Source organism: Lutjanus erythropterus, chromosome 8, assembly GCF_056507025.1.
Source record: "Lutjanus erythropterus isolate fLutEry1 chromosome 8, fLutEry1.hap2, whole genome shotgun sequence".
NCBI classification, from domain to species: Eukaryota; Metazoa; Chordata; class Actinopteri; order Lutjaniformes; family Lutjanidae; genus Lutjanus; species Lutjanus erythropterus.
In genome coordinates this window covers 41,063,977-41,080,808 of record NC_139324.1, presented here as the reverse complement: position 1 = coordinate 41,080,808, position 16,832 = coordinate 41,063,977, and the positions used below count along the sequence as shown (strand labels likewise).

The window sequence follows — 16,832 nt, the reverse complement described above, 5'->3', positions numbered from 1 at the left end:
ACAGAGCTTAAGAGGTCAGAGGTGAGGCCCACTAAAAATTCTTATTAATAGTTTTGTATACAGATTTTTTGAATAAACTGTCATTTTAGTTAACGTGCAAATCTAATTTTTTACAAAGCCTTGTGGACCCCCTGTTATATTTCCTGCCCCCTTCAGAGTGGCCCAGTTGGAAACTAATGGATTAATCGATTATTAATCAACTATTAAATTAACTTTGACTAGATTAATCAGTGGATACAGTAGTTTTGACCATAACCCAAAGATGTTCAGTTTACCTACCTGAAAAAATTCTAATTTTAGAAGCTAGAATCAGAGAATTTGTACTTTTTTTCTTAAAAAATTACTCACAGATTCATTGATTATCAAAATAGTTGGTGATTAATTTAATAATCAATTAATAATCAGGTGCTGCACATCTGCATACACTGGATAACGAGTGAAAATGTTTAAAGTAGATGTTCTACAACCTGTTGATCTGCCATTCTAAAACATTTTTTTTCTGTTTTAATCCACATTAAATCTGCTGCATTTTCTTTAAGCCGAGCTCTTTTCCCTCCCAGTTTCCTCAGTTAAACCAGAGGCTCTCTGTCAGTCCAATATGACAGTCTGACTACTTCCCATCAGACTGTTAATGGAACACAAGGTATGACAGGGAGGAAGGAAAAATTGTGAGAAAAGAGAAAGACTGCATCTGTACTGCTTCAGAGTCTACAGCCAGTCTGTGTGACACATGCACAATATGAGTGCACACAGACACAAACACACACACACACACACACACACACACGTGACTGCCTTAAAATTGCGAATGCTATTTTGATGGAGTTCACAGTTCAGCAAAATTCATGTCTAATAATAATCCTTTAGATGACAAGATACAGACCCTGAGCCACACTACAGAGAGGAGTGTCAAAGCCTGATGAGGAAGAAACACAGAGGAGAGATGAATATTTTTATGTTGTTAAGTTGACAAAATGAATTTCCACTCTGTCACTGCAATGTACCTGTGACATGAGTCCAAGTCAAAGTGTGCTTTCATACAAAAACAAGAACTTCCCAATCTGACGTTTTTGCGAGAACACAATACGTCTCATATGTGTATTAATATTAGTTTCAGAAAAGAAAACCATTATATAAATTTGAGACTGCAATTTTCTTGGCCAATTCTGATTTTTTTTAAAAGTCTGACCTGCCAATTCCAATTTTGCCCAATTACAATTTTCAGTCCAAGAACAATAACCGCCAGAATACACAAATAGTTTTGTCTCTTTAATCAAAAATTAAATGACGGCATCAACACCATCAGCTGCTCAGCTGCGTCCATCTCTTGTATACTGGAGTTTATCACTTCTCTTAATGCTAACAACATGCTGTGTGTGTGCGTGTGCACGGCTGTGACCACCGCGTTGATGTTCGTCTGCGTACTTGGCGACCAACGGTTTTCCGTCTTAAAATGAGAAAAACAACAATGGAAAAGAAGCTGCTTACGGATTCCCATTTAGAAATAAGAGGAAAAAAAGGAAGACAACTCATGTCTTGTCCTTTGTTTTGATGATAAAAAAAATGGAAAACAGAAAAGGAAAATGATCTGTTTCCTGTTTCCCATTGTTGTTCTTCAATGTGCACCGAAATAGAAAGTGAGAATTATAATAGGCGTACATGTCCAAGAAAAACAGATAACATAATTTTTTCATGCTTCATTTTTAATATCAAAACAAAAAACAGGAAACAGCTCATTTTCTGCTTGTGTGTTTTTCATTTTCCAATTTTCATTTCAAAAACAAAGAACAGGAAACAAATGAGCACAAAATCGGACATGTGACGCTGACCGGCTGCTCAACGGTCACAGCTGGTCCAGGTGAAAACGGTCCGTTTCCGTTCTCTGGCCATGATCAGTGCATCCTCAGTATAAATAGATAAATGTAAATGTGTCTGCATACGCTTCAGTATTTACTGGAGCAGCTGCAGATTTCAACACATACAGTTTCAAAGCTACAACTTAATCCAAGACAAATTTAATAAGATATTATATTTGTATTCACTTTTTTTATATAGAGCTAATACAAAAAGTCAAAATGCCAATAAAGACACACAACAGAAAGTGTTTTTTCAAACAGATGTCCAATTTGCACTTTGCCAACTCCATGGAAACTCACATATGTCTACCATTTTTTGCTTATTAAGAGGAAATAAATAAAGAATGATACCATGTTATGACTGGTGGTTGGTGGATAGTAGATAGATAGAAACAGCAGTGAAGGGTTTCATTACTTCTTCTTTTAATCATCCAAACTCATGAGCCTGCACAGCCTGAGACATTTATGTGCGTACGTCCATATCTGTTGATTACATACCATTGTAGTGTCATCAGGGAGCTCGTTCCTGAATGTTGTTTTTGTAGATGTGAGCGAGCTCTGCTCCATGTGTTCATTAAGGTCTATAAGAAGCAGATCTGTGTGTGTGTGTGTGTGTGTGAGAGAGAGATGTTAATGTGTGATCCATTCCTTTAATATCCCTTCAGTGAACACACTGGTGTTCATGAGTCCAAATAGCTAATAAGCGGCTGATTTGCAGATCTCTGTGTGCATGTAGCTAACATATGATCGTGTGTCCCTCTTCACATCTCACCAGCCCACTGCATAAAATCACCATTTAACAGAAGCTGATGGATGACACACACAAGCACTGCTGCCTGTGCTGCTGCTGAAAAAAGTGAAGTGGTGAGAACACTGTAGAAAGCTCTAAAAATAAATAACATTTATCACTGGAGGTATTATTATGATCCGTGCGGTACTCCAATTCTCATCTACCATCCACATCCACAGGACCCATCAATCCACATATACATTAAGAACATTGTCATGTTAGCCTCTATAGTTCCACTGGGAATTAAATGAGAAAGGTGGTGGTGAGGGTGGAGGAAGCCTCTAAATGAGTGGTATACTCAGAAGACATGCCAAATGATATTTGTAGGGTCATATATTGATTGTCACAAAATGGACCCTTGGTGCTCTTAAGACTGGCCGGGGGGTATGGATTACATGAAGCCCCTTAATCAATTCATCTCTTCAAAGAAAGCCAATGAAAGAAGGATAAAAGGATGGAGGACAAAAGACGTAAAAATGGGAAAGATATGAAGGAAACAAATATATAAAGGGACACGGGAGAAGACAATCAGTGAGACAAAAAGGAAAAATGAAATTAAAATGAAGAAAAGAGAACACAAAAAATAAACAGAAAATATTTGGTCAAAATTTAAAGACACTCAATTTAATTCTATGCTTTTACATTTCCCTTGACCATCACACCCAGTTTTAGACTGAAGCAGGCCTGTCAAGACACAAACCCGACCCGAACCATAAGTTTTGTGATCCACTGCAACGCTACTGGACAATGAAAAAAATGCAGTGGGCCTTGAGACAGTCGCCCAGCCAGACCAGTTGGTCCGTGAGAGCTAGGGGTGCAATGGATCAAAAAACTCACAGTTCGGATCATATCATGGTTTTGAGTCACGGTTCGGGACACGGGTCAACTGCGATCCGTTGCACCCCTAGCGAGAGCCAGGATGAAAGTTAAGCTAACATAGTTGTGCCTCCAATGAACAATAAATGCTCCAATATCACTGGTGAAAATTATACTAACAGTATATATCTTCTAAAAGCCAAAAAAATGAAATATAATTGCATTGTTGTAGTAAAGACATATAAAACACAACATGGCCCTGAAACTGAAGGAGCTAATTGAAATCGTGCCATCATTAGTTTCATTATTCAAACTACGTATATGTAAAGCAAAGTATTTGACACTTGACATTTCAGCATTCCTTTTATTAAAATAAAAATCTGAGTAAAATTAAGGCAGCTGCAACAGTCATGGTAAGTGCACCACTTGAAAAAACACTATAATCGGAGGTCTCTGACTACAACGGCTGTACTGATCAGGTATTTAGCTAATTATTTCACTTAAATTTGAAAAGTGATCCTTGTTAACATGACTATATGTCCCTCATAGAGATTCAAGTGTTAAATATTGTGTGAGCTGATAGGTGAAATAACAAGTAAAGACAAACTCAAAAGTAGAGGGAGGGAGGACAGAAGAGGAGAGATGGAGACCAATCACAAAAACAAGAAACAAACAAAATCAAGAAATGAAAAAGAATGAAGATGATTAACACAAAGGAAAAGTAGATTAGAAAAAAAGACAAAAAGAAGATTTGGAGACACAGAAAAAGACAATGAGAAGCAGAAACAATGAGCAAGAGACAGAGAGCAAGACATGCAGGGACAGAGAGAGAGGTTAGAGTCAGAGACAAAACATTAGACAGAGATAGAGGCCTAAGTCTGGCCTCCTCACCCTGACAGTGAAAGTCTCCAGAGCTCTGTTACCTCTAATCTACCATGACAGTCACACATTACTACTAATCTCCGCTGACAGGAGACCATAGTGAAACAGACTAAACTTCCTGTCTTAACAGTGTCTGGATCATACAGCTGAAGTCCCTTCACGACTCGGCAAGGTCAGACCAGCTGAAAAGTCAATTCTCTTTTCAGATACAAGATACATGAGTTTTGCTGTAATATATACAGTATTTGAAATAAGATTTAACACGAGAGGAGAGGAAGAGAATATTGCTGCTATAATCTCCTGTACAGTAGAGCTGAATCCTGAAAGTCACAGATTCCAGCCATGTCAGAGACGCCTCAGTCGACCGAGATTCTTCCAGCCGAACGTCTTTTTTTGTTTTCCTTTGTCAGTCAGTGTGCATTACAACAGCAGGATAAAACAGAAAATTACAAAAAAATGTCCATGAATATAAATTCCAAAGAGGAATAATCATAAATATTTATGTGTGACAACATGTGTTGGTGGTTAACAGACGTAAAAAATCACAGGTTTCATCACAACATATTATATTGATCGTTTGGAAAATGATAGGATATTTGTTAATATCTCAATACAGTTCCAATTTGATTCAGTTCAATGGCCTGCGATTGATATCAGATGATATCATATGTCCATTTAACAAAAGTTAGATTTATGTCAAAATCTACATAAACCGTTAATCATTTTTTTAAGACCAGAGAGTCAAAATTCTCTGATTTTATATTCTTGAATGTGAATATATTCCAGTTTCTTTAGTCCTTTATGATAGTGAACTGAATATCTCTGGTTTTGGAGCAAAACAAGATATTTGAGGATGTCATCTTGGGCTTTGGGAAACAGTGAACAGTATTTTACACCATTTTCTGACAATTTATAGACCACAAAATCAATCAATTAATCAAGAAATAACTGACAGGTTAACTGCAGATTAAAAAAAGTAATTAGTTGAAGCCCTAATCATGAAGGCTGATAGTGTGGTGCACTGAACTTAACAAAAAAAGCGTGAATCATCAAATATTCATGTTCAACAGCCAAATATAATCTGACTGAAAGTTGAGGACAGCCGTGATGTACAACATTTATTTATTTTGATTCAGCGTGAGAGTCCTTGAGCTCAAGAAACTGCTAAACATCTTTCAAGAAATTTCAATAGTATCATCAAACACAACAAGAATGCAAAATAATGAAACTTGCTGATAGAGTGCAACTTACAATAGCTGGAGGAGTATTATCTCACCTCATTTGACATATTAATGACATTTTGAAAACAACCATGACAGATTATGTTTAAATGTCAAGCGCTCAACTGGATGGATGGTACAGACTGCAACAGAGCAGATACAGAGTCTACAATTTATAACTAAAGGAAGTGGGATCTGTGATTAGCCGGTGCCAGGAGGAAACTGGAAGTAATGCATAGGGTTTGGCAAAGTGTAGGTACACACAATCCATCACACACATGGTTTGTTATGTTAAGCTGAAATAAAATTTGGACTGTGACAGCTCTGAGCCCTCTCACACTCACATCTACAGGACCTCTACTGAGCAGCCGCTTGACTTGAAATAAGACAGAAAGAGATGAAGGGAGGAAGAGAAAGAGGAACCAAGAAAGAAAAAAAAAGAAAGAAAGGTCATTGAGATAAGTCTATTCCAGGTAACAGTAAGCAGACACAAACATCAGGCTTCGTCCTGCCGTCTGACATTACACATACACTTCCTGTCTTCTCTTTCATCCTCATCTCAATCTGCATCTCAGAGACAGTGCTGCCAACATTTCAGCTGTCCTCGTCTTGTTTTCATCACTGTCCTGCAGAAAATGCCCATCACATCCTGACCTTTATCTGGACTGTAATTCAAAGTTAACATCATTCCTATTGTCTACAGAATATGTGGCTCGAGACTATACTGTACCCAGTATGACATTAAGTAATGTCAAACATGTATTTTATAATTTATTACTTTCCTTTATGTTTAAATTTACAGATAATTTATTTTAGCCATGTGTCCAGCCCTTCATTGACTCGGCCTTGCAGTCAACCTCCACATCAACTTTCAGCCCCACTAAACCTGTTTCTTGTTGAACACTGGCTTTGACATTGACCCCTTTATGCACTGACCTGCAGGTTATCCCTTAAAGGTAAAATCACGTTCCCTGAAGACGTTTTTTCATTTGAAACAGCATTTAACCCATGTGTCACTAAACCTGGGAATTCTAAACTCCCAGAAGCAGAACATTCTGGATTTCTGCTACCACTTCACCTTGGAAGGTGCATGGAGTTGGTAAAACGTCAAAGTTCCTGTAATACAAGTGTTGGCTCTTCTTTACAGAGTCTGACCCTCTTCGGCAGCGGTGGAAGGACTGGAAATACTTGGGGCGTTTGGTCTCTCAGAGCCAGTGAGGTCAGACAAAAAGTGGTTGTGGTTGCCAGAGAAATATTTTGGACAAGATGTTTGGACAAGATTGCTGCAACTAATGATTATTGTCATTACTGATTAATCTGCAGATTATTTTTATAATTATTATCTTGGTTAGTCTACAAGTCAAAAAATGTTCATCACATTTCTCCAGGGCCAAAAGTGACGTCTTTAAATTGCTTATTTTGTCCAAACAACAGATCAAAACCCAAAGATTCTTTATTCACCATCATAAATTACCATGGAAAACAGCAAATCCTCACAATTAAGAAGTTGGAACCAACAAATGTTTTACAATACAATTTCTTTGCCATCGACTGAACGAGGTGTGTGATTCTCCAAATCCTAGATTCGATTTGATGTTAAGGTCACTATTTGATACTTTTTGTTCTTTTGCACCAGCAGTTACGGCATTATCACACTATAGTCACATTGAGTCTTAAATTGTAAAGATCAACAGATCATTGGTTTCATGCCCTCACAGCTGTCCTTTACACACCAGACAATGCAAGTAAGTGGGCGTGGACAGGAAAAAAAAAAGTTGAGAGTCGCTGATTCTGCCTTTGATTTTGATTACTGAAACTGGAGGTCATTTCAATTTCAATTTTTTAATTTAATATTGAAATTGTGACACCCCTAGTAGTGATGCCATGATAAATGTCAGGACCTAACTAATGTTAAGGTCACTGTTCTTCTCCTAGAGAACAAAGAGCCACTACATTATAACTTTGAGCACATGAATGTGGCTGGGATAAATATTGAATGAGTAATAGTTTATATTACACCTACGTTGGGCCAAATATCTTCTTAATTTGTGCAATTTTCAAAATAATCTATAATCTAGAGTACTTCAAAGTCTTCTGGGAATGAACATAAAATACTAGACAGTAAACTGAATGCAAAGCATGAAGCAATGAAGTGGAGCCATCGAATGTCTACATGTAAATCACACAAATCTCAAAATGTAGCTCTGAATTGTCAAACGTCACTTCAAACTTATGTCTGCAAACAAAGACTTCCTTTGATTTGATTTTATGAGCACAGCAGAAGAAGCTGGATGCTGCAAACACAAATACACAGTATACGAATAAAAAAATTACTCACTGGACTTGAGGGCTGAGGAATTGACTTCGATCTCGCCTCCTGCAATTGGCTGGAAGACGGAGAGCTCTGATTGGTAGAGGTCTGGGCTGGGAGCTAGGCTTGTGTTAGCCACACCTCTCTGCTGGGCTTCCTGTTCCTCATACACCGCCATCAGCTGAAAAGAAAAACCACACACACACACACACTAACATAAGTACCTGCTTATTTAATTTCTTCTATTGTTTCCATCCATTATGAGCTCAGTATTTGATCAGAGTGCAGCAGCAGGAATTCTGTTCAAAGATTCTTAAATAACTGCACTCACAGTCACTTCAGGTTTTCTATTTGCTGCTCCCTACAGGCTCTGCACTCACAGCCACTCCAATTAGCTTCATTCAGCTGCATTATACAATATAATTTGAAGCAAAATTTAGAGGCATTCAAAGTAAAGGAAAAGTTGCCACCAGATTCAGATCCACCGTTAAGTAGCTCAACCTAAGACAAACATATTTTTCACACTTAAAAATGTTTAAACATGAGCCATACTTTAATTTTACCATTTCATGGCATATCTGAAGACAAAGACTCTAATACGCCCTACTGGTCACGTTTCTCTAAACGAAGCGATAAAAGAAATCATGTGTTGTTTTGTGTGTGCATGCACACAAGTCCTGTGTTACCTTGTGGATGAGGACGCTATAGAGGACGTCCAAGGAGCCCAGCATTCCTGCGACAGAGTGTGTGTCTACTGTGTGACAACTGCCTCCATTCGTGTCTCCCTTTTTGCGTGTGTGCGACACCGTGCTGGCTATAACTGTGTTATATAGTGGAATCCCTGTCTATTGAGTATTGCACTGAGTCTGCGTTTAGCCTAACATAGCACAGAGCTTGTCAACACAGTGTTCTAGGGGCCTCCACATAAAAGCTGAATAGACCTGCGTGTGTGTGTCCGTATGCATGTGTGTGTTTCGTGTCTATAGTGACCAAGAGTAAAGAAAGGGGACTTTACCAGTAAAGCCAGAGGCTTCGTGCTACACTGGAACCCACAAGTGTACAACAAACTCTCTCACACATACAGACGCGAGCGCACACATGCGTGCTACTAACAGGGACAAACCATATGAAAGTGTGCGCACTGATGCAAGCTACTGCACTGTCATTTGCTGGCTGTCTCTTCTGCACAAGAAAGCAAAAAAACAACAAAGCCAACATCATGAAAATGTAATTCTAATCTAAAACGCAAAGTGATGCCAGCACTTTATTCTTCAGGACCAACCTAAACATTAAAGCAGATTTTAACTAGAAGTTTCTTCATTGGGTTTTTGATAAATTAGGCTCTCATTGCTCTCCCCCTTGATTCTTCTCTGGCTCTTTCTCCCAAAAAAGAGCCCTGTGGCACTTGTGTCAGGTGGAACTGATGGTTGAGGCACTTATTCATGAAGGCTTCTCCTTGATCTACTGAGACTTGAATTGTACCTCATTTGTACATCACTTTAGACACAAGTGTCTGCCAAATGAATAAATGTAAATGTAAAGGCACCACAGTGATATTGTAACATTTAGTTTTGGCAGATAATCACACAAATGTACTAACAATTTTTCCCATATTTGAACCACACAGACTTTTAACTTATATGGTTATATTAAAAAATTCAAAGAACACTGTGTTCTCTCTTTCTTAGGTTTAGAGGCTGTATGTGATTATTCGGTAACATGTAAATATAGTAAAATTTATTGGATGAAAAAAATATCTATTTATCAAAATAGTTGTTGATTTCACATCATGAAAAAAGAAAAAAATCAACATGCAACCATTAAATATGTATATGTTTTTCTTGCTGAAAGTTGATGTAAACAAACATTGTCATTGCGTCAAAAGTAAACAAGCTTTTTATAGGTGAGTGTGTCTGTGTGTAGATACACTATGTGCACTTTCTTTCTTGCATTACCTCACCAGGCAGAAAGGGGAACAGTGTTTTACAATATCACACCTCTCCCACCGTCTCCTCATCCATATCTCACCAACTATTCAGTACAACAGATGCCTCTCTAACACATTCATGTTCTCTCACGCTCCCTTCTTCCATCTAACACACAACTTTCTCAGGGTCTGGTTCTATCTTCCCTCTAATAACAAAACTTTTTGTTTATACTTGCTTGTTGTTTACAGTCATCCCTTTTTCTCGGCTCTTTCCTCATCCCCTACCCCCTCTCCTGTCAGAGCAGTGAAGTTACACCCTTCTGTGATGAGAATAAAACCTTGGTTTGGTTATGTAACCAGAGCGTTTTTAATATGATAATGATAGTTAGCATTTGTCACTTTTCTATCACGGTGCTTTGGTGCAAAACTTTTAGCAACTATTGTCCAGCAGTTACCTGCAGAGATGGCAATTAAGCAGACAAGGAAAAACAGGGCGATGCAGAGTTGGAGATGGGAAGAAAAATACACATGTATTTAATAAAAACAGCTTACATTTTTATCCGGTTTCAGTAATTGTCTGCTGGGGAGAGCAGAACAGGACTAATAGCTTTGAGATAAACACACACAAAGAGCAGTGGCGGAGATTCTTAAAAAAGAACATCTGAAAGAATGACAAGAAGAAAAATGGGCAGACAAATTCAACATAGCCTCGCAGAGTTTCTTAAAAAGCAGAGGTGGAAAGAAAGCAAAGACAGCCAGAAGAGAGAGGGGAGGACTTCGCCTGTGTTCTGTACGACAGGGGACTCAAAGACCTGCCAAACAAAATGACACCGCCGCCTTAGAATGAGAAGCAGAGAGGAGTGAGAGACACAGAAAGGTGAGACTGCATAGAGAGAAAGCACAGAAAGAGACAAAGACAGAAATGGCCACTGAGAATGTAAGAGACAGAAGCTGAGGGAGAATCATAATGATAATGATGAGAGGGACTGACACATGTGCTGTACTGTAAAAACCTCTGAGATGTCAGAGAGTAAGAGCAGAAACCAAACATAAACCCTCAGACTGTCTGAGAGAGTCACACTGTCAAGTGGCAGTTTAATGACGCGTCCATTTTCAGTCAACCTCTTGTACCTGAATCCATTTTTTCCCCCGGTCTCAAGAACAGTGCTTAATTGAAAGTAATTGTATTCAGGTACACTAGACACCAAATTCAGCCTTCAAGTAATAAGTTAATCATTACCTTTCACAATTGAGCGCCGCTGCCGGTGTGTGTCTCTCGTCATGCTATTATACGTAACATTTAACCTTCCCATCAGCTATCCTGTCAACAACCTCGACAGACTCAAAGATGCTAATAAACATCTGATTTTGTTCTCTGTTTTTCAGTTTCAGCTTACTGTCAAAACACACATTTTACTTTGATTGTGTTCCTGACAACCTCATGTAGAAATGCCTTTATCCATGAGTGAGCTTGAGTACTTGAGCTCAGAATTGTATCATGATTTATTTTGTCTTCATCTGGGTTTGGGAAGAAGTGGAAAACAACAACCGGCTACAGTACAAACTATATGAAACTGTGATTTGTTGTAGGACTGGGAGGTAAAAATCTATTTTTTCTAGTGAGATTAAGAATTCATAAAGAAAAGTCAAATATCAGAAATGTAAAACAATTCTTATTTGTGAGGATGGGTGAGTTTGAGCCATCCTACCAGCTCACATATGGAAGCCTTTGGGCTTACAGAATATGGAGTTCAAGGGGAAAGGGACCTGTAAGAGCCACACTGTATGTAAGTTGTGTCTAACTGCGGTAATAATCATTACAAATGTGCCATGTTTAAAAGGAGCACAAAGTCATATAGTGAGAATGCATAGCAAAAAAATGTTTTTGATGCATCAAGATCCATTGATAATTGTTTTACCCCTCTGAATTGTAATCACATCGAATCATGAGGTGCTAAGAGATTTCCAACCCTTGTCTGTTGTGTCATTTTGTTGGGATTCTTAGGTTTCATTGCTCATTGACTCCCACTTTGCTTTGTTAAATTACAAAAATGTCCATGATCCATTTGGTGGTCAACTATTCAATAATTTCAACTTTATTTAAACCCTTACACAGAAAAGAAGATGGAGGTTTCAACGCTAAAACTAGTAAAAGCCCAGGTCTAGGTCGCCACTGTAATTGAGAATTTGAATTTGAAGAATTTGATGAGAATCTCCATTCCTTCTCCACTCCTTATACTCCTTAAGTGGAAGAAAGTGAGAGGTAACTTGGTGTATTTGTGTGTTGGAGTGTTGGACCACCTGACCTGAGAAATCAATGAGAGGCCTGACCCAACAAACCAGAATCAAACACCTCCACACAGAAACTAATACACTGATGTGTGTCACACTGGTCCACTCTATTAGTTCTCAAAGTCTCAAATGCTTGTAAAATTGAGTCGGTATATTTGGAAAAAATCAGTTGTTTTTAACTTGCAGGTTCAAATTCATAGCAAGGGTTGTTGTAGGCGACTGGACTTGATAGAGTTCTTGAAGACGTTTCGTCTCTCATCCAGGAAGCTTCTTCAGAACTGAGGAACTGAGGAAGCTTCTTCAGAACGGAAGAAACTTCTTTAGAAATGAAGAAGCTTCTTGGATGAGAGATGAAACTCAGTTGCCTACAACAACCCTTGCTACGAATACCATGACTTGGATGACTGGAAATCTTCACAGACTTGCAGGTTGAAATTTACCCAGTGTCCAGAGCACAAGTATGTCAGATGTGTTTTTAACTCACATTTGTCCGCAACAGAAGCGCTCTCATTTTAATCTATGCAGCTGTCAGTGCATCCCCTTGACTACCTGTCTGTCTCATCTCAAAGAAAGAAAAGCTACATGTAAAAGTAATGGATCCATGCCTTTAACTATAAGCAGAATGATTTAAACTCCATGCTCTGTAAAGTAGCAAGATGCAACCACATGCAAAAATGAGAACGGCAGCAAATAGAGTTGGAGCCATAGGCTGTGTATTAAATAGGTTGAAATCTTATTTAATACACAATGGCTTGCTGCACGAGCACTGAAGGAGCGCAAAACGAGTGCAACATTGTAAATTGATGATAACAAGCGACAGCAAGTCCTCCGCTATAAGTTGATCAGCTGTTTATAACTGTCAGTTGTCTGTCGATGTAAAGTCATCCTGAAAACAAAAGCCAAATGCTCTGAAAATACATGAGTGAGTTAAGTGACCACTGTTTCAATGCTTCAAGACATTTTTTTCAATGCATGACAATGTGAGTTTCATACCCAACACAAAAGCTGAAAGCTCTAATAAAACAGCACTGAATAAATATATTTATCTAGCCTAGGTGGACCACAGTGTGCTCCTGAGCCAGAGATCAGCTCACTCTGCTCCCATCTGTAATCCCACAGACTCCCTTCACTTTTAGCCAACAGCTGGGAAGAAAGACACAGGAGCTTCTTGAACTTTTTTCTGCAGTGTTTATTCATATGCAAACTGTAACCTTGTAACCAAACATTTACTACTACTGGTCAATTTCACTACTAAACCTTCTGGTTTCCCCCACCATCAAAAACATGTAGGTCTTACAGCTTTATTCATGTCTGATCGTGGCCATTCTACACAGTGCTTGTGACTCCACCAGCAGCACCGCAGCACTGTCTGTGAAGGGGTTCTGAACTCAGCTTCGAATACGTGCAGTCCACTTTTGATGGCTGCCGTGTCAATCTGCACAGAGCAGATCGAGCGGGCAGGAAGTCAGACACATAAACACCACAGAGAAGCCGGTCAATTTTCAAAATAAAAAGACCCCGTGCAGGCTTGCAATCATAAAAACAGACAAAAAAGAAACTATTTAACTATGTAGCCTAATTATCCATGACTGAAGCACAAAAAGCAAGGAGCAAGAAATAAATCAAAAAAATGTGAGCACGTAAACACAATCAGGCAAGCAAAACGCTCTGCTGCTGAGACACTTCTGAAACGCTGGTGGTGGGACCTGCAGTTGCATGGAGGACAGCTACCATAAGGCAGACACATAATTGTACCCTGTATAATTATATATGCCACAATAAAGTTGACCTGCACCTTTAAAAAGCTAAGACGAGATAGATGGCAATCACACAGTCTACCTGCTCATCAATACACAGACTTGAGAGGAGGTCTGTAATTAGGCAACACCTGTATGGCTGTGTGGACCAGGATCAACTGATACTGGATGGATCCACTTACCGTTACCTTTGGACATATACTGTGTGCATGATTAATGACAACATAATTCAATCACTATCTTTATAAATGTCAACATAGTTTACCAGAGACCAGCCCACAGTGTTATTCTGAAGTTTAGTTTAACTCACACTAATTGACTACAGCTGATAAAACGTACATGTTATTGTGTGCACTGCTCAGCATCTACCAAAGTTTGAGTGGGTTTAAGAGCGGAGGGAGAAGTGCAGAGTCGGTTCCTTTCCTTTTATTAAAATTAAAAGAGCACATGAAAAAGGTGGGCAGATTAATAGCAGTTCAGGATTTAAGTGCATGACACGGCAATAGTGTGCGCACACGTACACACACACACAAACAACCATCTTTTTTCACATCATGCCCTTTTGATCGGGTCGATTAGGGTCTGATTGATTAGTTTGGAGTGGATCAATGAAATGCTACAATCAGCCAAATGCATGGGCATATACACAGCTCACAGACAGGGCACACACATCCACTCTCACACACACACACGCACAAGCCAATCTTTAAATATGCTTAAGCTATCTGTGCTCAGCTGAGCTTTGATTTCCACTCATGACCACTTACCATTAAAAAAAATCTATGATGTTCAGGCTTGTGTACATGTGTGTCTGTGTGTGTACTTAGGCATCTTATGGAGTCAGCAATTTCTTTAGCAATGATCAATCCATCACCATACCCTTAACAACAAATTGAAAGGGTGACATGGCCACATATGAAGGTGCCTGTCCATCATATGTGGAATGTGTGCAGGTCTGTGTATAATCAGGACATGCAGATTATATTATGGGCTGGTTACAGTTGGTTCAGTTGGATCTGGGTGTGATACATTAGAGGATTGAGGGAAGGTAAGATGGTGTACTAAAATAACAATTTTCTATTTTTCTTCCTGCAAATATGCTAATTTACTGCCAACTGTGCTATTTCAGCTTTTGGTGTTGCTTTTTCATTAAAACAGAGTGTTATTAATGAACTCCAATGATCTGAATACGACAATAAATTCAGGATAATAAATGTGTCTTCCAGGGTTCAAAATCACAAAGCTCTTACTCTGATGTTCATAAGAAAGGGACCAGGTTTGATCACTGTGACACAAACACACACACACCTACACACACAATAACAGTGGATAGACTGATAGCACCACCTAGCTCTACACAACAGAAGCTGCATCTGAAGTGCACCTTATTGCCCCCCTGGCAGCTCCCACCCCTGGCCCTTCACTGTCTGTTACTGTGTCATCCGTGTGTTTCCTCTCTAAACAAAAGAGCAGTTTTCTGCCTGTGAGAAGCAAAGAAAGGGGAAGACAAAGTGCTTCAATTACTGTTATTATCTGCCTGTATATCTGTCTGTCGCTCTCATCTAAAAGACAGAAAACCTACACACTGTGGGACGTGCAGAGTGATTTAAACTCCATGCTTTGTAAATTAAAGGAGCAATATGTAGCAAAGGTGCACGCAAAAATGAGCACAACAGTCCAAATAGCGAGTTGTATCCATGGACTGTAAATTGAATGGGTTGAAATCTTATTTAAAATACAATTCATGGTTGATGTGAGCTGTTGCCCCAGAGCACTGCAGGAGTGCAAGACGAGCACAACATCATAAACTGACCATGTCAAGCCGTGAAGAGTCCTCCACTGTAAGTTTATCATTATCTGTCAATGTAAAACTAAGCCTGATATCCTGAAAACAAAAGCCCACTGCTCTGAAAATTCACACTGTGGGCTTTGAGTTCACTGGCTGCCTGTCTCACTGCCTGCTAGACTTCATTAACATTTTGCTAAATTTAACAGTAAAAGACTATGATTTCTTACAACTGAAACAGACACAGAGAGAATTACGAGGAAGCCTCCATCAAATTTCCCGCCTCCAGCTATCGAGACATTCATCTTCATGGTAAATACTAACAAGCACTGCTCTCAGTAGATTTCTGTCATATGTAATTAGAATTGCAGAACTGCATGAAAACAAAGGTTATGAAATTTGATTTGAATTTTTAAAAATTAACTGCTTAACGTGTAAATTATCACATCAGATTTTATGCTGCCTTTAATTTAATGTTAAACAGGGCATCTTTTTTTTTAATAAAATAAACACAACATGATAATTGTCATTTTCTTCAATCTGATTATAAGAACTGCTAAAATACATCGCTTACAAAATAAAATGATTGCTTGACTCAGGTGAAGGCACATGGACATGTGAGCACATTATCAGGATGACACCACCTCAGCCTCATTTGGAGACAGAAAAAACCCTGCACTTACTCATTTAGCAAACATTTGGTACTAATTTCAATCACTCTGAAGAAATGAGCAAACTAAAACAATCATTCCAGCCGCGGCTGTAGCGTTGTTGTCAGAGAAGCAAGTATTTCAACATGTTTCCTTAATCTCTGATGACATATCATGATTTATTACAGTAAATATATTACAGAGCTCTCCTTTAAATGTGTTTTTGAACTATGGTGCTACACTCCACAAGCCCTGTGAGACGCTTTCTATCAGCATGCCGTCATTCCCGTCTCTGCCCTTTTGATGTAATGCCAAAGTAAGAAAAAGGTACTTTTATGTCTCATGACATAATTTTGATGCAGCTCTTTGTGGTGCAGCAGTTAAAGAAGTCAGTGCAGTGCTGGTAAGATAAGGTCACTCAGGCACACACACTCTAAACCTAGCATGAGAGGTAATTTTTAAAAAGCCTTGCACATTTCTGCGTGGTGCCCATAAAAATAATTGTGCAGATCACAAAGAGAATTTGAATGAACCCTGAGGCGGGT

At 38.8% G+C, this 16,832-nt stretch overlaps 1 protein-coding gene across 1 annotated transcript in view; it reads right to left on the bottom strand.

Moving 5' to 3' along the window:
* Nucleotides 1-16,832, bottom strand: part of LOC146323346 (partitioning defective 3 homolog B-like) — a 311,888-nt gene that overhangs the window by 244,005 nt on the left and 51,051 nt on the right. Inside the window, exon 3 of the mRNA XM_084725533.1 lies at nt 7,903-8,056. Coding sequence (XP_084581659.1) covers nt 7,903-8,056 — 154 coding nt within the window. The remainder of the gene's footprint in view (nt 1-7,902; nt 8,057-16,832) is intronic.